Source organism: Tachypleus tridentatus, chromosome 5, assembly GCF_004210375.1.
Source record: "Tachypleus tridentatus isolate NWPU-2018 chromosome 5, ASM421037v1, whole genome shotgun sequence".
NCBI lineage: Eukaryota > Metazoa > Arthropoda > Merostomata > Xiphosura > Limulidae > Tachypleus > Tachypleus tridentatus.
Genome location: NC_134829.1, coordinates 25,141,052 through 25,168,268, shown reverse-complemented (window position 1 = coordinate 25,168,268; position 27,217 = coordinate 25,141,052). Strand labels below are relative to the sequence as shown.

At 36.6% G+C, this 27,217-nt stretch overlaps 1 protein-coding gene and 1 long non-coding RNA gene across 4 annotated transcripts in view; one reads left to right on the top strand and one right to left on the bottom strand.

Annotated features, from left to right (window-relative positions):
- The window catches only part of LOC143250745 (uncharacterized), a 130,488-nt gene that overhangs the window by 64,252 nt on the left and 39,019 nt on the right, over positions 1–27,217 (top strand). The window contains exon 1 of one of the 3 annotated variants that reach the window (XM_076501702.1): positions 25,455–25,943. The exons of the other annotated variants lie outside the window; for them this stretch is intronic. Within the exon in view, the coding sequence (XP_076357817.1) occupies positions 25,929–25,943 (15 nt within the window). The 5' untranslated portion in view covers positions 25,455–25,928. Of the gene's footprint in view, positions 1–25,454; positions 25,944–27,217 lie in introns of those variants that run through there. 3 annotated transcript variants of the gene reach the window in all.
- The window catches only part of LOC143250748 (uncharacterized), an 83,721-nt gene that overhangs the window by 47,421 nt on the left and 9,083 nt on the right, over positions 1–27,217 (bottom strand). The window lies entirely within an intron of this gene.

Sequence of the window (27,217 nt, the reverse complement as noted above, 5' to 3'; positions counted from 1 at the left end):
TAAATGACGTGATCGCTGAATACCTCCATGGTGTTTATAGAAACCAACTGGCACCAGTCACTTATCCCACGTGTTTTTGAAAAGCATACTAAGGTGACACCTGCAGCTGTATTCCTTTGAAGTATTACCTCAGCTCAGGTAATGCCATAAAATTAGAGCAATCGCAGCTGGAAGAAGGAAACCGAAACAAACTATTCTGCTCTAAATATCTATTCAGAACATAGTTGGTGTCATTAACCACAAAATGCGTGAATGTAAATCATTACAATGTTTTTTTATAGGAGTGGAAGAAAAGACATTAAAATTACTTTCACCACAATTACTTTGAATCACTATATTAATCCTATCAGTGTTACTATTTATAGATCGCAATAAATCGCTAAATTAGACAAATATCTTGGGCAAAAAATCCAGTAATAAACAGTCTAAAATAATTTCTCAAGCTGTTGTTAGAGTGCCATCTACTGAGTGTACGTCAAGAAGATTGGTATGTACCAATCAGACCACCAGACACAACTTCCCGAGTTACGCGAGTTTGATCATGAAGTTTTATCGGTAAATCTTTACAAACTCTTCACACACACACACACAATATCTCGCGAGCGTGAAAAGCAAGAATTACAAAGCTATTCCAGTTTATTTGTTAGAATCTCTAGGAATCATTAACAGTAGAAACCAACCGTAGCTTTCTCTAGGAGTTTCTTCCAACGATTTCATATGTACACCTTTATATCTAGTGAATTTGCACGATTTGCCCTACAAAAAATTCATTGCAAGTCAACAAAGTAAATTATTTTTAGCCTCATATCACTTAACATTTTGGCAAATAAGGATTGTGACACCATTTTGCTTGTTGATCTTCTTTATCAAACAGTTGTCAAAGCTTTAAAATAATCAAGTGGCTATAATATAATGTACTACACATACATTCTACCAGAAAACATCGTTTGATTGCTCGGTAAGCAAGGAATGTCACATCCTTTCAGCTATCGGTTTTCCAACTAAGTGACTATATTCATTATTCCAATGTCATCCTCAGCATCTTGGTCAACCATAAGAATACATTAATTGTTCTTTTACTCTCAATTCCTCGTCTGACGTTTTATCCACATTCAGATATGTACAACCACTGCTTTCTTCCTCATCAGATGAGAGAAGGTGGTACAACAGATTAAAAACTCTCGTCATCAGAAACAATTTGTTCATCCACTTCTGTTTCCTGTGGTAACAAGTTTCAAGAAATTCATAAGTGGTGAAGACTTTAATATTTTCAATGCATTTTGCATGGATATGAATAGCTCACGATCATTGTAACTTCACTAAGCTGTCAGTGAGCATGATATGGAATAGTTCAACCATATCTGAAATGTTTTGGAACTATATGTGCGTATGACAATACACTATTAAGTCTCCAGGTTTTAGCTTGTATTTCACTACTGTGTCTGTTCTGGCATTTTTTTAAAACATTTAGTAATCTTTCCCATCATTTGCTATCATATGAATTCATGGTCATCAATAATGACAGAATGCAAATATTCCACACATTCCTGTGAACACTATACGATGAGTAGGGGATCATACACCATATCTACTAGAAGCTATACTGCTAAACCATACATCAAGAGGCTTGGAGAACAACGAATTTTATATTTTTCATTTGTATGGCATTCCATAACCGCTTGTGGTAATTGCTCACCAGAATCAAGTTAATTAGGATTAACAAACTTAGTAGGCACACACTTGACAATATCCATTACCCTTAAAGCCAAAACACATTTAAAATGATAATAAGAAGTATGTGTCTTCAATATCCCAACCTTCGAAACATATCTGCAAACAAACTAGCTGTTCAAGTCAACTCCTTGATTCTTGCGGATACAACTTCAGACATATCAAAAAATGAAATCCATTGTTCAGCTAAAACTTCTATAAAGGGCAGTGCTGGTGTGCCAGTCAATTGGTTCGTTTCGTAGCCTTTGATGAAGTAATAACCAATGACGACCAGTACATATCAAATACCTCTAAGTTTCACGAAGAAAACCAGTTCTACCCAGAACAGTAGTTTTCTCCAAAAGGAAGCCTATCATTTTCTGTCTGAGTTTTTCCTGGTGTGAGCTGTAGTTATTCTTGGTAGCACTTTGAGTACAGTGTTTATACCATTGTTAAGCGTCTTTATGTGAATATGACCAGTAGAACATTTGCAATAGTTTGCAACATAGCGTGGTACCAATAGTCCTGGAAATATGCAAAGCCTGAACATTTTCTTGTCTTATAGCAGCGCTTCCCAAACTTTCTCACGCCTAATGCTCACTTAATAACTGTATATTTATAATCAATTTTTTAAACATTTTGAATATGATTTATTTTACTTGATATTCAGCATAACAGTAATTTCTGCCTGTTTCAGTCAGGGGGTGTTACTAGGCCTACCATATGGACTCACTCACATGTGCTGCACAACGTTTGGGACATTGTGTCGCATTCTGAAACAAATTTGGGAAGAACTGCCTTTGAGTTCTACACACCAATAACCGCATCATATGTTGGTTGACAACTATGTCTTGGTGTACAGAATATTATCCTGCACACATAACTGACTATATGCGTTCCAGATTTTCCATACATTAGTACTAATTTATCAGTTTGGGAGAGTCCTGCATTATCTTGTTGCAGATCAACTGTCATCCAAGCTAATACTGGGTCTTTTTGTCACTCATCTTAAAATTTCTGATTGGCCATTCGAAATATTTAATTGTTAATTCCTTTCCATACAAATAATAACACTAGTGTTTGACAAACATCACAGCTTCAAACAATTCAGTATCAGCTTTTATAAACACTAAGCATATGGCTGACATATTCTGCACTTGTGATAAAACTGTTCCAGATCCACTTTCATTAGCATTTATATCTAGCACAGAATGGGCTATGTTGATAAGGACTACCTAATCCTGATTCTCCAACCAAGACTTGCTTCACGGATTTCGAACCTGTTTTCAAATTCCCATAGAAAGTGATCATCAGCTCCAGTGAGCACAGATGGGCGGTGAGGATATCTAAGAGAAAATGTCCATAAAGCGTCAATAACATGATGTCAAACCTAGAAAGCTGCAAACATCTAATTCGTTATAAGGTGTGGATAAGTCCTTGACTGCAGCAAGCTCTGCCGGGTCAATAGACATTCATTCTATGTGACAAAGAAACTACATTTTAATTAACATAAGCACACATTTTCTTGGCTTCGATTTCAAGCTTGTATCCTAATGTAATTCTATTCTCAGTTTCTCACCTGTGACTTGAAGTGTGTAGCAAAGACAATAATGTCATCGAAGTAGACGAGAAATCTCTTCCATGAAGTACTCGTAGTAAACGTTACATAAACCACTCATAAATTGCATGAGCATCACACAGAACAAATGGTATGCCATGATACTTTCACATCATTCATCTGAACTGATGAAAGCTGTAAGTTTACCTTCATTATTTAGTTCCGCCAATTTTAGTGTACTGAACCAACAACCACCATTACGGTGCACTTCGACTTTAATATATACACGGTAAAGGAAAGGTGTTGGAAGGTGATGACTAGCTGACTTCTCTCCAGTCTAACATTGCTATATTAGAAATGACTAGCGCAGGTAGCGCTCTCCTGTAGCTTTGCCCCAAATTCAAACAACAACAACAACAACAGTCTTCAGTATTTACTTAGTTTCGGTCCTGGTTATATCCTTGGTGCTCCAAGAACGATCGTACAGCGGTTGTTTTATCACATATATATTACCTGTATATATGTGATCATGTATGACTGTTGATCGTTCCAATCAACCATCTGGTAACCACAAACACATCAGGAAGTTCCTTGAACAATTCCCTGGGTTCATGTCTCTATGTTGATTTCATACTGTTTGCAGAATCGTCAGCTCGATACTCAGGTGATCTGAAGCTATGTGTTCGTTCTCAGACACGACACACTGGCTGCGACACCACCAGTACAGCTAATCTGCATCACACCTGCCTCTATTACCATACCGATTACCATTCCACCTGGAAGTCGAATAGTTGAATGTCTATAGTTAAAGACTAGCGCTGGTCCACGACTCAAATTTAGACAGACCATTGTTTAGTCTAATTAAGCTTACTTTTCAGACAAAAAATAGTGTACTTCATTCATCTGTTATATCGTAGGCATAAAAGTCTGGATCCATCGTCATCCTGGAACATGACTGCACGATAAAGAGTCTACCACATCCTCTCTAACATACATGCATGCAGTCCATTGTCCTCCAGCACAATCTAGTTGGCATTAGATAGTTTTATTTCAGAACTACAGTTTCTTTGTCTACACTAAGTCAATTTGTAATATATCAACGGCTGAATCCAAATACGAGACAATTAATTACCTTCGCCCAGTGCATGACTTTTTCAAGAGACTCTCAAAGGTATGTTTTTCCATTAACACTTAGATTGCCACTGTTCACCACACCAAAGCTTATGTTAACTGACCAGAATGTAGGCTTAACGTACAATGCCCGATACATACCAAGGCAAAAAAGCTATTAGTTGCTCTTTTGTCAGCGAAAAGTGGATTGAAGTAAATAAATTTTATCGTCAGGTCAAAAGGTTAAGAGTCGTTTATTCCCTAAACGTTTAACAAAATGTCATACATTTCTGTTACAAAATAACTCAAGCTATAAAAAGTAAACATACAGTAAAAACAAACAATTTTCATTGAATTCGTAAACAAACAAACCTAAATAGCTTGTTAGTGAGTATAGGCATGTTTACACCGTTCTATCGATATTTTAGTGACTGTTTATATATCATGATGTTACCACTCTGTTGTTAAGCTTTCCGAATAGTTTTTTTTTTTTTTTTAATTTTGCGCAAAGTTACTCGAGGGCTATCTACGCTAGCCGTCCCTAATTTAGTAGTGTAAGATTAGAGGGAAGGCAACTAGTCATCACTACCCACTGCCAACTCATGGGCTACTCTTTTACCAACGAATAGTGGGATTGATCGTCACATTATAACGCCCCCATGGCTGAAAGGGCGAGAATGTTTGATGCGACCGGGATTCGAACCCTCTAATTACGAGTCGAACGCCTTAATCCACCTGACCATGCCAGGCCTTTTCCGAATAACTTTTAACAAATTCCATTTTTCACAACGGTTTCAAATGAGGTATTTTCTACGTGAATTTTACAATCCATGGCTGTTTTGCAAATCTTGCATAACTGAACTATCGCTTTTAAACCTTTATTTATAAGAATACAATTCACACAACACAAAAAGTTGTTCAAATTAACCTGCAATTTTATAAGAAACTTGAACATTTAAAAAGTTTAATATTGAGTCTACTCACTGAATACTAACAATATATCTATAAACACATTTCGTTATTATTATTCAAAGCTCCCCTATAAGAAAACACACGCACGCACACACACCCGTATAACTGGTTTAACGATAATTTTATTTATTATTTCTGCGAACGTATATTTCATTCATCTTTCTACGAGCATTACATGTCTTTAAACCTTCAATAATGTGTTGAGCTGACTCGGAGTTTGTCGGAAATTGTCATTTCTTAACAATATTCATAATTATTGAATGCAAAGCAATTGTCCATGCAAATACCCTAACAAATATTTAGTTCACCTCGTGTTCTATACCATGAATCAATGTATGCAATCTATATTGTTTGTAGTTTCAGTGAGAATAGGCTTAAAACGCTTATAGAATTCTATTGTCTTCCGCTAGGACAGTGGTAAATCTTTGGGCTTAGAAAACAAATTCTATTAATCTAGAAAAGTCCAAGATACTGGAATTAACAAGAAAAATTATGTTCGAGGACTATAAATTATAGAATTGTAGGGTAAATCTTTCGAAGTGGAAAAAACACTGATTGCTTGAATAATCTACGTGTTTGTCTAACTATTGGCAGTTATATTAACAATCAACCGCTTGAGAATATTTTCTGATATACATTGTTTCCCTAATAACAACGAATATGGTATGTCACCCGCCTTGACAGTGGTAAATCTTTGGGTTTAAAACGCTAAAATCTGGGGTTCGATTTTCCTCTGTGGACACAGCAGATAACCCCATGTGGCTTTGCTATTAGAAAACACACACGAATATGACATGTCTTTTCTTGTAGGGCCAGGCATGGCAAGCGTGTTAAGGCGTTCGACTCGTAATCCGAGGGTCGTGGGTTCGAATCCCTGTCGCACCAAACATGCCCGCTCTTTCAGCCCTGGGGGCGTTATAATGTGACGATCAATCCCACTATTCGTTGGTAAAAGAGTAGCCCAAGACTTGGGTGGTGATGACTAGCTGCCTTCTCTCCAGTCTTACACTGCTAAATTACGGACGGGTAGCGCAGATAGCCCTCAAGTAGCTTTGCGCGAAATTCAAAACAAACAAACTTTTCATGTAGAATTCTCAATTAATTTCCAAAGGAAATCTAATCAATCTGTACAGCCCCATCTAGTGACAAAATAAGTAAAACAAAAAATCATATAATTGATACCAAAAAGAATAAAATAAGCTTATAAAAATATAAAATAATGTGGTATAAACATTGAAGTAATAATAAACAATATGTTCATGTTCATTAATATAATACAAGTTATTGGACTTGTGATAATTCAATGCTGTAGACAGTAAACTGAAATATAGAATACTTTGATTAATGAAGCAAAGTCAAGAAAGGATGAACAGATTCTGGATATTGTTTTGTTTATTTCGTTGTTCGTTTTGAATTTTCGCTCAAAGCAACACGAAGGTTATTTGAGTTAGCCGTTCTTAGCTTGGCAGCGTCAGACTAGACGGGTGTGTTGTGTTTTCTTACAGCAAAGCCACATCGGGGTACCTCCTGTGTCCACCGAGAAAAATCGAATCTCTGATATCAGCGTTATAAATTCGTAGACCAACCGCTATACCAGCGAGGGACTAGACTAGAGGAAAATCAACTAGTCAACACCACCCACCGCCAACTCTTGAGCTATTCTTTTAACAACGAATAGTAGGAGTGACAGAATATTACAACGCCACTACGATTGAAAGGGCGAACATGTTTGGAAGAGCTGGGAATTCGAATCCGCGACTCTCAACTTGCGAGTAAAACGCCCTAACCACCTGATCATGCTGGACCATCACTTATATAATGAGTTGCCTGTCCATCATGGCGAATCGGACTTGGGATTTTAGCGTTGTAAATATGTAAGTTACCACTGTGCCATCGGTGAAATCACCTTATGGAAATGGAGATGCTCCCTCCCTTCCCAGGACAGGATCAAGTGATCAGAATATTAAGTTTTTTTCAAGTTGATGGAACTTGTTTTTGTAGAAGTCAAACTAAACTCAAAAGAAAAGAAAAAAATAATATAACTCATTACCAGCTTCATACACACACAAAGCAGCATCTCCCTTAAAATTCGGCCCAGCATGGCCAAGCGTGTTAGGGCGTGGGACTTGTACTCTGAGGGTCGCGGGTTCGCATCCCGGTCGCGCCAAACATGCTCGCCCTTTCAGCCGTGGGGACGTTATAATGTGACGGTCAATCCCACTATTCGTTGATAAAAGAGTAGCCCAAGAGTTGGCGGTGGGTGGTGATGACTAGCTGCCTTCCCTCTAGTCTTACACTGCTAAATTAGGGACGGTTAGCACAGATAGCCCTCGAGTAGCTTTGTGCGAAATTCAAAACAAACAAACAAACAAACAAAACCCTTAAAATTCTAAAAGGAGCCGGTTTTGATTATTCTTGAGCACGACAGAATTTCTTTGTTGTAAGAAATAACCATTCAAGTTCAAAAATAGTTCACTGAAAATCCCGGCAAAAATAGTGTCGCCAATTGGTAATTTAGAAACAAAAATTACTTATTTATTTTAAAATTTACAGTCACGCAAACAATTTTATTTGTTGTTACACGCAAAACAAACACAATGATCTATTTCTGCCTTACCCATCGCTGCTATGGAAACCTGATTTGCAGCATCAGACTTACCGCTGATCCTCCAGGAGGAGGGGTGCGAATGATTTTTAAGATAATGGAGTTTTATTTAGAGGATAATATTTAACTCATCATTTTATTTGTTTGTATGTGCGCGTGCAGCTGCCACGTCCAATAGAAAGTTGTTATTTTGAATTAAGCACAAAGCTACACAATGGGCTATATGTGCTCTGCTCACCACGTGTATCGAAACCCGGTTTTAGCGTTATAAGTCTGCAGACATGCCGCTGAGCCACTGGGAGGGGCACCAGTGTTACATTAATATGCCCCTCGGTAGCTCATAACGCTAAAAGTCAGGAGTCGATTACTGTGGAGGACACAGCACAAGTAATTAATTTTTGTGCAGCTGATCTAAACTGTGTTGGATATTGTTATATAAATCATTTTTAACAAAAAATATGTGATTATGTTCGCGTGTAATTGGCGAACAGCTGGACCGATTGTCTCCAAACTTGACATGTGCACTTAGTGTCCTATGGAGTGACATAGGAGTCGGACCCAATACCTTTAGGGGCTCGAAGGGGTAAATGGATGCGTCAACAAATTATTTATAACTCATTTTTGGATACAAAGCATCATACATATATAAATGTACCTTCAAACCCGAGACTACATAGAAATTACACCATTTAATTAAACGAACAGATATGAATCAAGGGTACAAGATTACCATGGATTTACTAGATCTATACTTTACAATATTTAATATGGAAACATGATTACATATTGTAGAATCTTGGCCAAAACATTTGCATATTTTGTTGCAAAGAAGATCTCTATTATGAAGGTGGAATAGAAATACATTTAACGCTCTCAAACTGAGAATATATTTTATGTTTAACATCTACTTATGTAATTTGTAAAATGAGACTGGTTCTACGGACATCATCAGCAAATAATTTTATCAGACACCTGTGGAAAGGTGTGTAATTCACTATTTCACCGATCACAGTAAAACATATATAGTGACAAAATATAACATCAAATTATTAGAACTAGCGTCTCTAACAAAATATCAGTTCATACTAAAAATTCAGTCCTTGGTTTGTCTTCCTCGTACCCTAATAACCTCTGCAAGGTAACGTGGCATACTATCAATGACGTTATGGACGTAGTTCACAGTGATTTCATCTGAATTTATCACTAGAAAGAGCTGGAACTCAGCTAGAGTAGTTGGTTCAATGTCGTGGCATAAAAGCAGTTCTTTTCTGCCATGATGAATAGCTGCCCAAACATGTACTGCATCACCTCTTGTGTGTTCCCTGTGGGAAAAACAGCCTTTTCTCATCTTTTCTTCAGGTAGACGACAAAAATGGATCCTACCATCAAACTTAATAAACTAGAAAGAGGACTTATGTTAAAATATGACATTTCGTCAATGTTCTGCTTGCAAGTGGGCATGCTAGAATACCTAGGTAAGATGATAATGGTGGTGAATTCTGGTTAATATTGGTTTGAATATAGTCCTTCTTGCAAAATAGCTTCTTCAGCCATTCTATTCACTGTTCTTCTGGATACCATGTAATGACTGTATACATGTCATTCCTGTTGTAAGGTGATGCAAGGCTACTTTCGAGTTGTATGTGTCAATCTGATCAACACACGGCCATCTTGGGTGGTAGTTTCTCGATGTCTACCATTAGACTTTCCTGAAAATAACATTTCATCTGGTCCGATGACGTTTTAGAATTCTGGATACAGTACACTGGTTTTACCTTACTATTCTGATAATGTTTGTTTGCTTCATACAATTTCTGGACAGGCGAACAGTTGACATCCTATAACTTGTGGCACGTGATGAGACATGACTTTACACCAAGTACAGAGAAACTGTATTGAAAAAATGTTGAAATATTTCAAAAACCTTCTACAAAAAGCACATCCTTTTTTATCAAATACTCAAAACAACTTATCCAGACCACAATAACAAGTCGTACACCTTTGTCCGATCATACACTACTTTCTCTGTTACTACTCAGGCATTTATTCATTAATATAGAACAGTACGAAAATACCTTAGCTATGACTGTATTTACAACATCTGACACTTGGGCTTTTGGGATTTCACCACACTTTTGGATGAAGAACATGGATGAAGGTATCCTTATACGTTTGTTTTAGACGTTGTCACAAATAACCATAAGGAGTTGACTACAATTGCTTAACAGAATTTATATCCAGGATTTTCTGGAGGAGGAAAATACTCGATCTTCAAGTTATTGTTTGGTGATCCCAACTACGTGAGCACGAGCCCTATCTTACACAAAGCCACTGCCTTTCCTGGTAGGTTAGTCACTGACTTAGACAGTTGGAAATCCTGCTCAATAATTTTACGATATATCGACGTGTGATGACTGTCCCTTTGGAAATAATCCAACAGTGTAATTGTCTAGTTTCCTAAATCACATCAAACATGATAACTAAAAATCGCTGTATTCTATTGTGACTTCTAAACAGTTCAACGAGTCCTCCAGGATAGAAGCCAAAATCAGGTATGTCTGCTGTCCGAAACCTGGAACCTTTGGGGAAAAATTACAGTGTTCTTAAAGACAAAATGATATGATAGCATCTGTAATACCCACTGCTTTTTACTTATGATACTTTCGGAGTGATGAGTGACTCCTTCTACCTTCTTTACTATTGTAACTTATATTGTAAAGATGAAAACCATTTGAGGCATGCTTACACCAGTTTTGCACCAAAAGTAACAGTTTGATGTCAGTAGAGTTTCGCACTCCATTTCATGCACCATAAGTAACAGTTTGATGTCAGTAGAGTTTCGCACTCCATTTCATGCGCCATAAGTAACAGTTTGATGTCAGTAGAGTTTCGCACTCCATTTCATGCACCATAAGTAACAGTTTGATGTCAGTAGAGTTTCGCACTCCATTTCATGCACCATAAGTAACAGTTTGATGTCAGTAGAGTTTCGCACTCCATTTCATGACACAAAAAAACCCTTTTCTTGGTTTTGAGCGTCATGCCATGCAGGAACTGTTATTACTGACGTCGCTGGAAGTGCATTGCCACCTTTTTAACCGTGGTATTGCAAGTAACCCCGTGAGTTCTTGCTCACCCTGATAACTCTCCCATAGCCAAACTCGTGACCTTGTGGAAATACGGTTAACTCCCAGGATCTTTCGTTGCTCCTATCATAGATGTTTGTATTGCGTGATTTCACCGTAGCTGTATTTATGCTTCTGGATTATTTGAATACAACATCATGGAGATGATTCAATTGTATTCATGGGTGGGGTATATATATTTAGCTTTAGGCTATGTATTTCTACCAGATGACTAGTGAAACGCCATGAAAATGCAAGACGGTTTTAAAAATGTTATCAAGAAGTAAAAATTAAGGTTTTGAGTTATAACTAAGTAACTAAAGTTACATCTTATGGGTAGATATTATACATTAGAAAAAAAGAAGGACTGGTCCAATGGGACATTTCTCACCGGACAGGTCGCCTTTCCGGGACGTACTGTTGAAGTAAACCTTTAATGGTTTGTCTGTTTGTTTGTAGTTAAGCACAAAGCAAAAGGATATCTGTGTTCTGTCCACCACAGGTATCAAAAACCGGTTTATAACGACATACGTCCGCAAACATACTGCTGTGCCACTAGGGCGTACCTCTGATTGAAAAATACTAGATGTCGTAATTTTGAAGAATATGAAACAATCAAGTGAATTTTATTCTAATACAGGAAAACTGCAATTAGATCTGTCCCTAGTGGCACAACGGTATGTCTGTGGACTTACAACTAGAAACTGGGCAGTACATTGTATAGTTTTGTGCTTAACTTCAAGCAAGCAAACACTTATATCTATTAAGACAGAGCTTAAATTTCGTGAAATATATGAGCTTTATCGCTTATTAGGTGTTCCAAGCTGGGAGAGTGGTAAGTCTCTGGATTTAGAGCGCTAAAGTCAGGGGTTCGATTTCCCTCGGTGTACAAAGAAGATAGCCCGATGTGGCTTTGCTATAAGGAAAACATATGCTTATTAGGTAATTCAAAGCAACGTGCACGTGTCGTTAATAATCTTTCCCAGATGGCGTTGTGTTACTCATGTTTGTTGTGCTATCACAATTAAAACGATTACATGAAATTTGGTATGCTAAAACAGATGTGTGTATTTGTTTAGTATTTATGAAATATTTTAGATTTTTAATGTTTCTGAAATTTTATTTTCAAACGCTGGTTTAAAAAAAACAGCAAATATATTAAAACGTGTTTTCTTTTGTCGTAGAGGTTCTCCGCTGGAACAGCGGTAAGTCTTCGGATTTAAAATCAGGGATTCGATGCCCCATGGTGGACATAGCAGATAGCCCGATGTGGCTTTGCTATATGAAAAACAAACACACACGTTCGTCGTAGAGCATTGGTTCTCAACAAGGTCCACGTGGATCCCCAGGGGAGGAATTGAAAGTCCAAAGGAAGGAATTTTAGCCAGGGGGGAATTGGGGAGGGTTATGTGTCTTCACAAACTTTCCCTTAAACGCGACATGCAGATATAATTCCGTCCTTGAAAACCGCACCAGACGTTGTTTGCTACCATCTCGTGAGCGCCAGGTCAACTACACCCAGCTAATGCTTTCCATTTTGTTTCCCAGAACGAGGCTTAAAGTTCTTATTAAAGTTACAGATTGGAATGAAAACCTGATATTGAGCTACAGTTATGAAATCAAAGGTTTTTCTTCTTTAACTTTTTGGGTCAAATAATATCCTTTAATTAATTATTAGACAACAATTGTTCTGTTTTGTAGACTAATTGAATTTCATTATTTACTATTATAAAAGGCCCGGCATAACTAGGTGAGTAAAGGCGTTCGACTCTCAATCTGAAAATCGCGGGTTCGAATCCCCGTCACATCAAACATACTCGCCCTTTCAACCTTGAGGGCGTTATAATGTGCGGTCAATCTCACTATTCGTTGATAGGAAAACGTAGTCCAAAAATTGGCTGTGGGTGGTGATGGCTAGCTGCCGTCCCTCTAGTTTTACACTGCTAAATTAGGGACGGCTAGCGCAGATAGCCCTCGTGTAGCTTTGCGCGAAATTAAAAAACAAGAAAAACAAACTATTGTAAAAGTAAATAAAATATAGTGATACAAATAATTTGTTATTTTTTCTTTGTAATTTAAGGATGGGAAGGATTTGGGAGAACTTGAGGTCGCTAAGGGAGGAATGTGATGTGGGACTTTGAGAAACATTGAGTTGTTTGTTTTATACATTCTATACCTGAAACGTATAAATGTAGCCAATTGAGTTGTTTGTTTTATACATTCTATACCTAAAACGTATAAATGTAGCCAATTGAGTTGTTTGTTTTATACATTCTATACCTAAAACGTATAAATGTAGCCAATTGAGTTGTTTGTTTTATACATTCTATACCTAAAACGTATAAATGTAGCCAATTGAGTTGTTTGTTTTTCTGAATAAAACTATAGTCACCATCGTTTTGTCTGACTTGTTGTAATAAACGCACACATATTTTCTAATAAAAGTGTTGTGGAACAACAAGGTTTTCGGAGGCAGCGGGCCTGTAACACGAATTTCTCACCGGTCTGATTAGTAGTCACACCGCACAAAGTAGCAAGACTTTGGAGCCCAGCCACATTATGTAGGAGCGTGTTATAGGATGTCGTGTCATTACTAATGTTCGTGTGTAAAGAAATGTTTGGTAATTTGGTTTTAGCGCAAAGCTATACAACGGTATATCTGCGTTCTGTCCATTGTGGGGAGTCGAACCCCGGATTTTTGTGTTTTAAGTTCTTAGATGTAATGCTAACATAATATTTTCGTATAAGTTTGCTCTCACAATCGCAAACGTAAAAGTCACCTTTGTGTTTAATCAAAAATTGCTATAGCTAATAATGTTTAATCCTTATTTCCAATGTATAGAGCTGTCGTTTGAGTAAGTACACCTATATATATATTAAGATGACACAAAATCTAACAAAACCTTTGCATACAATGACTTAAAAATCGAAATAAAATGTTTCAATGCCTTTAAGAAATTTTATCAAAGCTAAAATTCAAAAGCTCGGAGTAATTATAGGTCAAATACACTTGTTTGTTTTCTGCGAGAAATTACACTAGAACTATCTGGTCATAGTTGTCCCTAATATTTGAACCGTCAACATAATTTTCCACGAACTCTTTAGGGATAGTCTTGTTCAGTCGAATACGGAAATGGGATCGCCCTTCTCACAACGCAACCACAGTCCCAAAGTGTAGGGAGACACAAACCACAAACCCTCGGTTTCGTATTCTGGGTACATTAACCACTTGCAAGTGAAAGATGGTCTGAACTTTAAACTTTACTAGCAACTCAAATACTACATTGGACCACGTGAAATACAAAGAAAAGGAAACAGAAAAAAAAAGCAATTCTAATGGTATGTATGAAGAATTTCAACGGTGAATTTAAAGAAGAAAAAACAGATGTCTACAAATAGCAATATAAATTTCACGAGTGCAATAAGATTAAATGACGCATTTTTAAAAAATAAAATAAAGACAAGTGTACAAAAATATGTGTTATGAATGTCTCTCTGGGAACTACTTCTGCGATAAAGGAACGGTATAACTTATTCGACATAAGGAAAAAACAGTTTAAAACAGTTATTTCTTGAAGGAAGAGTGGATTGTTTGTTTGTTTTGAATTTCGCCGAAAGCTACTCAAGGGCTATCTGCGCTAACCGTCCCTAATTTAGCAGTGTAAGACTAGAGGGAAGACGGCTAGTCATTACCACCCAACTCTTGGGCTATTCTTTTAACAACGAATAATGATTGACCGTCACATTATAACGTTCCCACGGCTGAAAGGGCGAGTATGTTAGGTGTAACGGGGATTCGAACTCGTAAACCTCGGATTACGAGTCGAGTACCTTAACCACCTGGCCCAGAAGAGTGGATATTCCTTGTGAAAATGAAATAAAAACCTTGTAATGAATTTTTGAAAAATCAGCATGATATTTCATAAAAAAAAATTAATGAAGAATAAGTTGTTTTAAATTAAGCACAAAGCCACATAATGAGCTATCTGTGCTCTGCCCACCACGGGTATCGAAACCCTGTTTTTAGCGTTATAAATCCGCAGACATACCACTGAGCCACTGTGTTATTTTTATTTTTCTGACAGATATGAAACTAATGACCGGAAATCACTTATACCTGGACCTAGATTAATTCCAAAGGTTGAACAGTGTTTAGCTTGGCAATAAAAGAAGCATATTGGATTGTTTCATTAGTTTTATCTCTGTCAGAAAAAAGAATAATAACTTCATTATTCATTTATTTTTTTAAGTTGATTTGTACAACATATCTTTTCAATCACTTTCCAGGTGTTGTCTGTTTTATTTTACTTAAACAGCTAAGCCTATTATTTTTAAAAATACACATATATTCATCCATTTCAAAATTATGGGCCCGTCGTGGCCTAGCGTGTTAAGGCGTACGACTAGTAATCTGAGGGTCGCGGATTCGCATCGTTGCGCCAAACATGCTCGCCTATAATGTGACGTTCAATCCCACTATTCGTTGGTAAAAGAGTAGCCCAAGAGTTGGCGGTGGGTGGTGATGACTAGCTGCCTTTGCTCTAGTCTTACACTGCTAAATTAGGAACGACTAGCACAGATAGCCCTCGAGTAGCTTTGTGCGAAATTCAAAAAACAAACAAACAATTTCAAAATTAAAGTATCACTAACATCTTTTCACACACACTCTCGCCATCGGCTATATTGCACCAGAAATGAGACGCTTACGACAGTACACAGAGAAATAAACAATTCCCGGAAGACCGGATGATCCCCATGATGTCACTAAACACTCTATATATACCACTCGTTCAATCACACTACCACTCCCAGTTCGCCCCTGAAGAAGAAAGGTCCACCTTTCGAAAGCGCTCGGGTTACAGGGATTCTGTTTCATTATTATCACGAGTTTTTGGACCTACGTGTTTTTAGAACATCATGAATATTCCTTGTAAAACATGTTTTTATGTCGTTCTTTGAAAGTGTAATAAAATAATTTCACAGAATGATGACAGTTTTGATCATTTTCTCTTTGTACCTGTTATGAACTAATTGTATTTCAAAGCGTTAGTAGACCTTCAGAAGTGTTTTAATATATTTAATTTGCCTTCATCTTGAGAAAGGGACAACACAAGAAGCGATGAAGCTTATTGGCTGTGCGAGCACGAGACAAAAACATCTACTTCCTTCGTATAATATTTGCATATCTACCTGTTTAAACAGGGCTTTATTTCTCGAAGTTCTAAACCTACCAAGGTACTGTCTAAAATCAGTGGTTAATTCAAGTAAGAATAAGTATCAAAACAGCTTCTTTTCTGTTAAAATCTTTTAAGATTCGACTTCATCCATTTAACAACAGTTATCACAGATAAAGGTCATTCCAACTTCACTGAAGGTTCTTTGCATACAAGACTTCCATGTGTAAACATGTTTAATAAGTATATTTATTGGAACAAGTTCTCCTTCAACAATATTACTGGATGTTAAATAGAGTTGCAATCTAAAAATGTTTGAAATCCCGGGATTGTTTTTCTTTTTTATAGCTTAAATTTTGGAATTGGAATTTTTCTATTTATCACATTCCATCTCCCCTCCCCAGTAGCACAGCTAGAAACCTGGTTTCGATACCCGACGTGGGAAAGCAGTGACAGCCCATTGTGTAGCTTAGTGCTTACTTACAAAGAAATAAGTACATTCTATCTTGTGTTAATCGAAAGTGATTAAGCCATCCATAAGTAACTAGGGCCTAGTTAGGGAACTCAACTCGCAAGTTGTTGGTTGTGGTATCGAAATCCTTCGTTGAACACGTATGCTCTTTCAGCTGAGGAAGGTAAAAGAGTTATGACGTGACAATCAATCTCACTCTTTGTTGATGAAGAGTAGCTCAAGAGTTGGCGGTTGGTGCTGTTGGCTAGCTGTTTTCCTTCTACAGTATCGTTGAAAATTATGAAATAATTTGTGTAGATAACCCTCGACCTGCTTTGCTCGACGTTCAGCAAACAGGCAAACTTATTTAACAAAATCAATTAGAAGTAACGTGAAAACAGGTAAACAATTACACGAACAACGTTGTTACTAAAATTATCTTGCCTCATGAACTCTTAAATCGGATCCACGTTCCTCTGTGTCACCATCATAAGGCGAGAGGGGTCGTTCAGTGTCCAGAGTGCAAGAAATTGAATTTGATTTCAGGCAGCTTTCTACCAACTTTTGGTGAAATTTATTCGAAAATCGCATTCGTTAAAATGTGTTTTAACACAAACAGATCAACAAAAATTCGAGGAGACGAAAGCGCTTTTTGTGAAGCTTACATTAAAAAAATAACACTGGGTTACTTTGTAGAATGACCTGATCATGAAAGCATAAACTGTAGCCTAACGTATCTCACAACAAAATTTTGTAAGTTTAACAATGTAAAATACGATATGAACTCAAACTGCACAAGTCTTCAAGCCCAGACTAGATTTAGTTTCAGTAAAGTTGTCTGAACCTTCAAGCAGTTTGGTTAAATACCACTGCCATGAAAATAAAGTAACAATATGTTACCAGTGGCACTCTGGCTGTCTGTAAAAGACTGATCCATGAAATCCCGAAAATTATTGAATCCTCTTTAATAAATCAAGAAATTTTGGAAACCCAATTAGCATATGGTTCCCGCGGTCTGGAGATTGCGATTTCTGGAGCTGCAGTCCCCCTTGTGTTGAGGATTATGCATTCAAGATTATTTCACAAAAGCTCAGTTGAAATTCTTCACTGACATTTCAGTCTTCGTAACCCTACACTTCAGAGTAAAAACATCAACAAATTTCAAACAACTGAATATTCGTAGAAAATTTAATTTCTGATTTTTATCTAAGAACTGAAAATACAGCTTGCTCCACGTGTTGTTCTCTGGATGTTGAAAGCTACACCTGACAAGGCTGAAATCCTTAAGTACGTTGAATGTGTAGTCGTTCTAAAACAAGGAATATTTTAGTCTTATTGGAATTAACTTCTAGAGACCAATCACGACAATAGAAGTCATAGGACTGAGTGCCATTAAGGACCTTTCGTGGATTATCTTTAAATTCATCGAATAATGGTATCGTCTGCGTAAAAGATACAGTTTGAGAGATTTCTCTGTGTTATCCTAATCCAACTCGTTATGTATTGATCCAGTAATACAGTTAAGACGGTTCAACGTATTCTGTATAAAATCAAATAAATAATTTTAAAAGTTTAAGAATATCAAGGGCGAAAGGGTTTTCTTCTTGTTGAACACTACTATTGAGAAACGGCCAAGTAGTTAAGGCACTCGACTCGTAATATAACACTACTATTGAGAAACGGCCAGGTAGTTAAGGCACTCGACTCGTAATATAACACTACTATTGAGAAACGGCCAGGTAGTTAAGGCACTCGACTCGTAATATAACACTACTATTGAGAAACGGCCAGGTAGTTAAGGCACTCGACTCGTAATCTAAGAGTCGTGGGTTAGAATCTCCGTCACACCAAACATGCTCGCCCTTTCAGCCGTGAAGGCATTATAATGTGACGGTCAATCCCACTATTCGTTGTAAAAGAGTAGCCCAAGCGTTGGCGGTGGGTGGTGATCACTAGCTGCCTTCCCTCTAGTCTTACATTGCTAAATTAGGGACGGCTAGCGTAGATAGCCCTCGTGTAGCTTTGCACAAAAGTTCAAAACAAAGCAATCGTTTTGCTACGCGTGTAGTTCACATGTTTGTATAGCATTGTAATTAGTAAAATATCCAACGGAGAAAGAATAGGCAGTAGTTCCTCATGTGCCGACGCACGAGGAGGTATTAAATACACAATACTAACTGGTCTATAATGAATACAAAGTTAACGACCCAGCAGTATAGTAACATGCATTTCAAAATTGAATAGTCCGTTAAATTGTTTGTTTGTTTTTGAATATCGTGCAAAGCTACACGAGGGCTATCTGTAGGGCTTTGACGATTACACGATTAACCGGTTACGGTTCGGTTACTGCTCTTAACCGGTTACGGATTTCCTAACCGGTTAATCTAAGATTTTTTTCCGAGAAAAATAAACGAGGGAAAACAATACGATTATCGACATGTAAATATTCCATTATTTGACCTTGACATTGGTATGTTTGCCTATCGCGATTTTACGAACTGCTTGCCTTTTTGTTTGGTTGAATTTTCGTTGTTGTTGTTGAAAGCCTTTAGAGTTTTTGTTAACGTTCGGTGCGGCCGTCACGCGCAAATTCCTAGGGCTGTGACGATTACATGATTAACCGGTTACGGTTCGGTTACGAGGCAAAGATTAACCGGTTACAAAAGTCCGTAATCGTCGCAGCCCTAGCTATCTGAGCTAGCCATCCCTAATTTAACAGTGTAAGACTAGAGAGAAGGCAGCTAGTCATCACCACCCACCGCCAACTCTTGGGCTACTCTTTTACGAACAAATAGGGGAATTGACCTTCACTTATAACGCCCCCAAGGGTACAATGGCGAGCATGTTTGGCGCGACAGGAATTCGAACCCGCGACTCTCAGGTTACAACTCGAGCTCCCTACCCCCCTGGCCATGTAGCCCGTGGAAACAAACTTCACTTAAAAAACTAAATGTCAAATAAAAATTGTTTGTTTGTTTGTTTTTGAATTTCGCACAAAGCTACTCTAGAGCTATCTGTGCTAGCCGTCCCTAATTTAGCAGTGTAAGACTAGAGGGAAGGCAGCTAGTCATCACCACCCACCGCCAACTCTTGGGCTACTCTTTTACCAACGAATAGTGGGATTGACCGTAACTTATAACGCCCCCACGGCTGAAAGGGCGAGCATGTTTGGCGCGACGGAGATGCGAACCCGCGACCCTCGGATTACGAGTCGCACGCCTTAACGCGCTTGGCCATGTCAGATAAAAAAAGGTACAAATAAATGTTGTTGAAAAATTGCGTTTTATATGATTATTTCTCTTCTGTGTTTCTTTCTTTTAAAATGTATAACGTAAAAGTCATTTTAGATTTTATACAGTAAATGGCCGAAAAATAAATGCAACTATTAAATTTAGATATCTGAATTTAACATCCGCCAGGAAGTTAGTTTTTGTTGTTTTCTTTTTTGGGGATTTAAAATGAAGCCAACTTATGAAACGAACAAATATTTTAATATTGTATTATTTACTGGCCTGTTGTCGCTATTTCAGTTGTTTATACACATTTAATATAAATTAATTATACTATTATTTTTACAAATCTGTGCTATGACACTTAGATGTTTATAACTAGCGTTTTCGGGTGAGACTAGCCTTTATTTCTGTTCATGCGGTTTAAACCAAATATCGCACTGATGTCGCGTCTTCATGTCGCGCCACTAGTTACTGAGCTCGTTCTAAACTTGATCGCTAATTCCCAGGTCTGTCACCATAGCAACGATGGCGCTTTGGAAATTTTTACTTTTATTGTAGAATGTATCAGAAAGGTATAGAAGCTAAATGTAACTGCATTACGTAGGTGAATGATACTTATAAGAACAGATGTATTAAGGTTTATTCTCAGTGCAATAAAAAAGCATATTTTCAGTTCATCAGCCCAACAGTTGGAAATGTCTTTTTGTAAGCTGAAACATTTACAGCATAGTGACATTTACGATATTAGCTGCAAATAGTGAATATAAGTGAGTGTAACCGTTTTATTCTCAACTTGAGCAACGCATGACATCTCGAAGGTCATGAAAAACTGTCATTATTTATAAATAATTTTAACGTAGCAAATTAGAAATGTTGTGGTTTTCGTATTAGTTAATTTTACGTTTGAATAAAAAAACAACAATAAGAATTATGAAATCTACTGAAACAAGTTTGTCGAATTTAAATAATGGTAAAGGCTGTATTGTTAACGGGTGAAAACAGAAAAGAATGTATAACACTACGTCAACCACATTGTAACCAGGGGCGACAAAAATTTCCGACCAATAACTATCAGGACTTATCAGGTTGTCTAGGATACAACAGGCAAAATAGTAGTTGAGACGCTATTTGTGTTATCACATTGCATGAGCTGCATCTGTCATGGTTAAATTTTTCTTTGTTTGTCTGAAGTTAAGCGCAAAGCTATACAACGGACTATCTGTGCTCTGCTCGTCACGGGTATAGAAATCCGGTTTATAGCGTTGTAAGTCCGCAGACATACCGCTGTGCCACATGTGAGTGTTATGGATGAAATAAGCATAATTCGTAATTAGCATAGTTTAGTGAAGATAAGGAATAGCAACAGTTGTAATAAGGAGAATTTACTGAAGATAAGTGATGGTAATGGTTGTAATAAGGAGAATTTACTGAAGATAAGTGATGGTAATGGTTGTAATGAGGAGAATTTACTGAAGATAAGTGATGGTAATGGTTGTAATAAGGAGAATTTACTGAAGATAAGTGATGGTAACAGTTGTAATAAGGAGAATTTACTGAAGATAAGTGATGGTAATGGTTGTAATAAGGAGAATTTACTGAAGATAAGTGATGGTAATGGTTGTAATGAGGAGAATTTACTGAAGATAAGTGATGGTAACAGTTGTAATAAGGAGAATTTACTGAAGATAAGTGATGGTAACAGTTGTAATAAGGAGAATTTACTGAATATAAGTGATGGTAATGGTTGTAATGAGGAGAATTTACTGAAGATAAGTGATGGTAACAGTTGTAATAAGGAGAATTTACTGAAGATAAGTGATGGTAATGGTTGTAATGAGGAGAATTTACTGAAGATAAGTGATGGTAATGGTTGTAATGAAGAGAATTTACTGAAGATAAGTGATGGTAACAGTTGTAATAAGGAGAATTTACTGAAGATAAGTGATGGTAATGGTTATAAGGAGGAGAATTTACTGAAGATAAGTGATGGTAATGGTTGTAATGAGGAGAATTTACTGAAGATAAGTGATGGTAATGGTTGTAATGAAGAGAATTTACTGAAGATAAGTGATGGTAACAGTTGTAATAAGGAGAATTTACTGAAGATAAGTGATGGTAATGGTTATAAGGAGGAGAATTTACTGAAGATAAGTGATGGTAATTATTGTAATGAGGAACATTTACTGAAGATAAGTGATGGTAATGGTTGTAATGAGGAACATTTACTGAAGATAAGTGATGGTAATGGTTGTAATGAGGAACATTTACTGAAGATAAGTGATGGTAATGGTTGTAATGAGGAACATTTACTGAAGATAAGCAAAATAAATGTTGTAATAAGTCAAATAAGGGCAGTGGTTGTAATAAGATGATGGGTAATCTTGCCGATTGAAACAGGCATAGTTTGTGGATATGCGTTTCGGGTAATTACTGTAATAAGCACAAATGGGTGAATTAGAGACTCCAATGGTTGAAATAAACACAGGTTGGGGAACTAGAGTTAAAGTAATAACTGTAATAAGCGTTTGCTGATATTAAGTAAGAATTTATGTTACAATGAGCACAGGTTGCAGAAGTAGATAATGTGCTATGACTACAATAAGCACAATTTTGTTTGAGTGAATAAAAATATATAGTTGCAAGTCAAAATAGTTTGCTGAAATTAAATAAGTTAATAAGTACACTATGATGAAACAGATTGGGTATTATACTTGAAATAAACAAAATTAAATGAAATAGAATAAGCACTGTGAACGAAATAAGCACATTCCAAACAAATCTTATCTGCACTCCATGCTGGAGTTATATTAATGATCTAAGGGGTGGTTTTAATGCTGAATATAACTACTGCATTTCACATCACGTTTCTGAAGGTTGACCAGTTTTGATGTTTCAGTTTTCTAGTGTTGATATTAAATAAAACAATATGGAATATTTGCACTTCTATTTTCGCACAGTAGATGGAGACACATTTCTCGCTCATCTCAGCATCAAACGATCCTTTCTATATCGCGAACATACTATCATCGTCAAGAGATAAGGAATATATGATGGTAAAAATATTTTAGTTCGTTTTTTTCATTCGCAATTCATGTATTTTGGGGTTGAATTTATCAACGTTGTAACAATAAACTACATGTTAACATTTCTCTGCTGCTAACTGTTATGTGAAATTTGGTCTAGCCCGCATAAGCTGCTTTTACTGATACGCACATATTTTAAAGGTTCTTTACCTATTCGCATTGCTTTTGTTTATAATTTTGTGCAAAGTTACTCGAGGGCTATCTGCGCTAGCCGTCCCTAATTTAGCAGTGTAAGACTAGAGGTAGGGCAGCTAGTCATCACCACCCACCGCCAACTCTTGGACTATTTTACCAACGAATAGTGGTATTGTTCGTTACATTATAACGCCCCCACGGCTGAAAGGGCGAGCATGTTTGATGGTGAAATTCAAAAAACAAACAAACCCTCTACATTAACTGGTGAAATTCAAAAAACAAACAAACCCTCTTCCTCAACTGGCGAAATTCAAAAAACAAACAAACCCTCTACATCAACTGGTGAAATTCAAAAACAAACAAACCCTCTACATCAACTGGTGAAATTCAAAAAACAAACAAACCCTCTACATCAACTGGTGAAATTCAAAAAACAAACAAACCCTCTACATCAACTGGTGAAATTCAAAAAACAAACAAACCCTCTACATCAACTGGTGAAATTCAAAAAACAAACAAACCCTCCACATCAACTGGTGAAATTCAACAAACAAACAAACCCTCTACATCAACTACACGGCTATGACACCTGTGAGAACATAAATACCTTTTAAAGATAAATTATTGTAATTTGAAGATTTATCTCTCTTAAGATTATTTATAACTTATAATATTATTGTTCTTTGTAATGAATATGAATTGTATTTTAATCCTGTCAAAAAAAAGGAGAAAACGTGAGACTTAACGGTTGTCCTGCTTGACGTCAACTTCAGAGATGAAATCATATTAATATGATATTCATCAGTTATTAATAGAGTTCACTGCACTAATGTTCCACCATGGATAACACGTTTTCTCGTGCTTATAAGTACTTGTTTCTCTACCTATTATTATATTAGTATAACGTTCTTCCTTACTCAAATATACTACCAGTAAGTTTTAATTTCCAAAGACAAGTTTTGTTTGCTTGTTTTCGAATTTCGCGCAAAACTACTCGAGGGCTATCTGCTCTAGCCGTCCCTAATTTAGAAGGCAGCTAGTCATCACCACCCACCGCCAACTCTTGGGCTACTTTTTTACCAACGAATAATGGGATTGACAGTCCATTATAATGCCTCCACGACTAAAAGGGTAAGCATGTTTGGTGACACGAGTATTTGAACCCGCAACCCTCAAATTACGAATCGAACACAATCTTCAGAGTAAGTTGCGCCATATAAATAAACCGCTTATTCTTTTCCGACAGAAAGATTAGTTCAAAGACTAGTTCTGTTTAAGAAATGTTATGAAAGTATAGAGTTACTCAACATATTAGCTCACTAGCTTTAAGGCTACCTCAGTTTAAGATAGTATATATGTACGTGGCCATCAGAAGATGTATGCTGTATCACTAGCAACTATTTTATTGAACGCCAAACAGTCCGAGATGGCAGAGCTTTGTCTCTTAATCTGCATTTACTGTTTTGCATTTCACATACAGTATTAATTCTGTTTTACTTGATGAATTCGTGCCATAAGTGTTATTTCTTATGTTTTACTTGAATCCGTGTGATATATGCTTTTACTTTTGTGTTACTTGATGAAATCTGCATAAGATGTTTCTACTTCTGTTTTACACGATGAATCAATGTGATGTGTGTTTTTGCTTCTGTTTTACACGATGAATCAATGTGATGTGTGTTTTTGCTTTTGCTTTACATGATGAATCAGTGTGACGTGTGTTTTTGCTTCTGCTTTACATGATGGATCAGTGTGATGTGTGTTTTTGCTTCTGTTTCACATGATGGATCAGTGTGATGAGTGTTTTTGCTTCTGTTTTACATGATGGATCAGTGTGATATGTGTTGTTGTGTCTGTTTTACATGTATAATGAACGTTACGTTTGTTCGTACTTGCCTTCTATCTCACTTGACTTCGAAATATTTCTTGTCCTGAAACTTAGTGGTTTCAAATATGGCGAACTCCGATCACGAACACTGCAGGTGATGATAACTTATACTAGGTGCTCTCTAAAATAACTAGTAGTTCGTTAGGCAATGTTTACATTCTGTAAACAGTTTCCAAATTTCAATAACCATATCTTCTTGTCCTGTTTAGTTATTTTTTATTTCTTGTGTAATAATGTAATGTTTCGTCATTAATGACTTTATTTATCTTTAGGCAGCAACTGTTTCCCATTGCTTAACTGAAGCTCTTCCTCTGTTATGTTTTCTTTCAACTGCGCATGAGCCATCTGACAGGTGTACATATAGTATCGGGTAAAGGCAGAAGATTTATATTGTGTTCTGGGTTATTTTACGTTTGTATTCTGCCTGCATGTGGTCAACAGATCAAGGCACACACACTTTTCAGTTACGAAAGAGCGTGTCTATTTTTAGCTCATAAACCTACTGTTATAAAGTAGTAGTTATTGTTACACAATTATGTCAGACGGGTCTGTAGTTTTGAATGTCAACATTGTATACAGAGAATCTCACATACAATTATTACTTCTTGTTAATCTAAGAACTGAGGTGGGTTTACATTATTCAATTGTATCAGTCGTATTAGGATGTTATCAAATTAACGTGTTTCGTGGTCTAAGTTGATGTTTACAGACAACCTTTTCACAATATATTACTAGTAAATTTAACTGCATGATAAGAATATTATATCCGCCGTTTAAAGTTGTCCAAGCCTGAAGAAATATATTTATCGATTCGTTGACCTATATGCAACTGTCCACCAAAGGTAATCGTCATTGTCTTGAAGAAACCTTATTGACTAATAGTGATGTCCATCAAAAAGGTTAGTGCAGAACCAAGTTCAAAACTATATACCGATATCGTTAACCTGTATGTGAATGTCCACCATAGGTCATGGTCATTTCTTGAAGAAACTTTGTTAACCATTGGTGTCGTCCATTAAAAGATTAGTTCAGAGTATAGTTCACTTTGCGAAACGTTTTGAAATCACATTACGTGGTAGTTCAGTTCATTAATTTTATACTAGTTTTATTATTGCTGTCAAAATGAAGTGTATTGGTTTAAAAGTTCCAAACATACCAAAGTGCCATATAAAAGTCGTAGGATCTTAGAATATATTGAAGTATTTCGACCAGAAGGACTAGGTAGGTCTTGTGATCTCTTGCAAAATTTTGTTGGTTTGACTCTTTTGGTTGTATGTTTCAATATACATATATCTAATAAACTTCAAAGAAAGAAATATAGAAATGGTGTCATAATTTTCTGAGAAATATTGTACTTTCACATTTTCCAAGTAGAAAGTACCTTATCAGTGTAATAAATCCCAAAAAATATTCTAATATATTACGAGTGTGATAAATAATTCTAATATTTGTTTTAAAATAAACTCTGAAACTGTTGAAAACTAACGAACTGAATCTATTTCTTTCTAGGAGCTGTGTAGTTATAATAGGAGCTGTGTAGTTGTGATAGGAGCTGTGTAGTTATGATAGGATCTGTGTAGTTATGATAGGAGCTGTGTAGTTATGATAAGAGCTGCGTAGTTGTGATAGAAGCTGTGTAGTTATGATAGAAGCTGTGTAGTTATGATAGGAGCTGTGTAGTTATGATAGAAGCTGTGTAGTTATGATAGAAGCTGTGTAGTTATGATAGGATCTGTGTAGTTGTGATAGGAGCTGTGTAGTTATGATAGGATCTGTGTAGTTATGATAGGAGCTGTGTAGTTATGATAGGATCTGTGTAGTTGTGATAGGAGCTGTGTAGTTATGATAGGAGCTGTGTAGTTATGATAGGAGCTGCGTAGTTATGATAGGATCTGTGTAGTTATGATAGGAGCTGCGTAGTTATGATAGAAGCTGTGTAGTTGTGATATCCATGGACGTTTCTTCTAACGTTACTTGATCAATTTCTTGTTCCCCAACTTGGAAAGTGTCACAAAACCACTTTTTCATGAGTTTCCAATTGTAAAATGTTATGAATAATTAAACATCAGTGCATAATGACTTAAATTAAGAAACCGGTTTGATTCTACGAAGTAGATAAAGTGTTTCATTATTTAAACACTGCTTCATTAATCAATAGATAAGTTCGATGTCA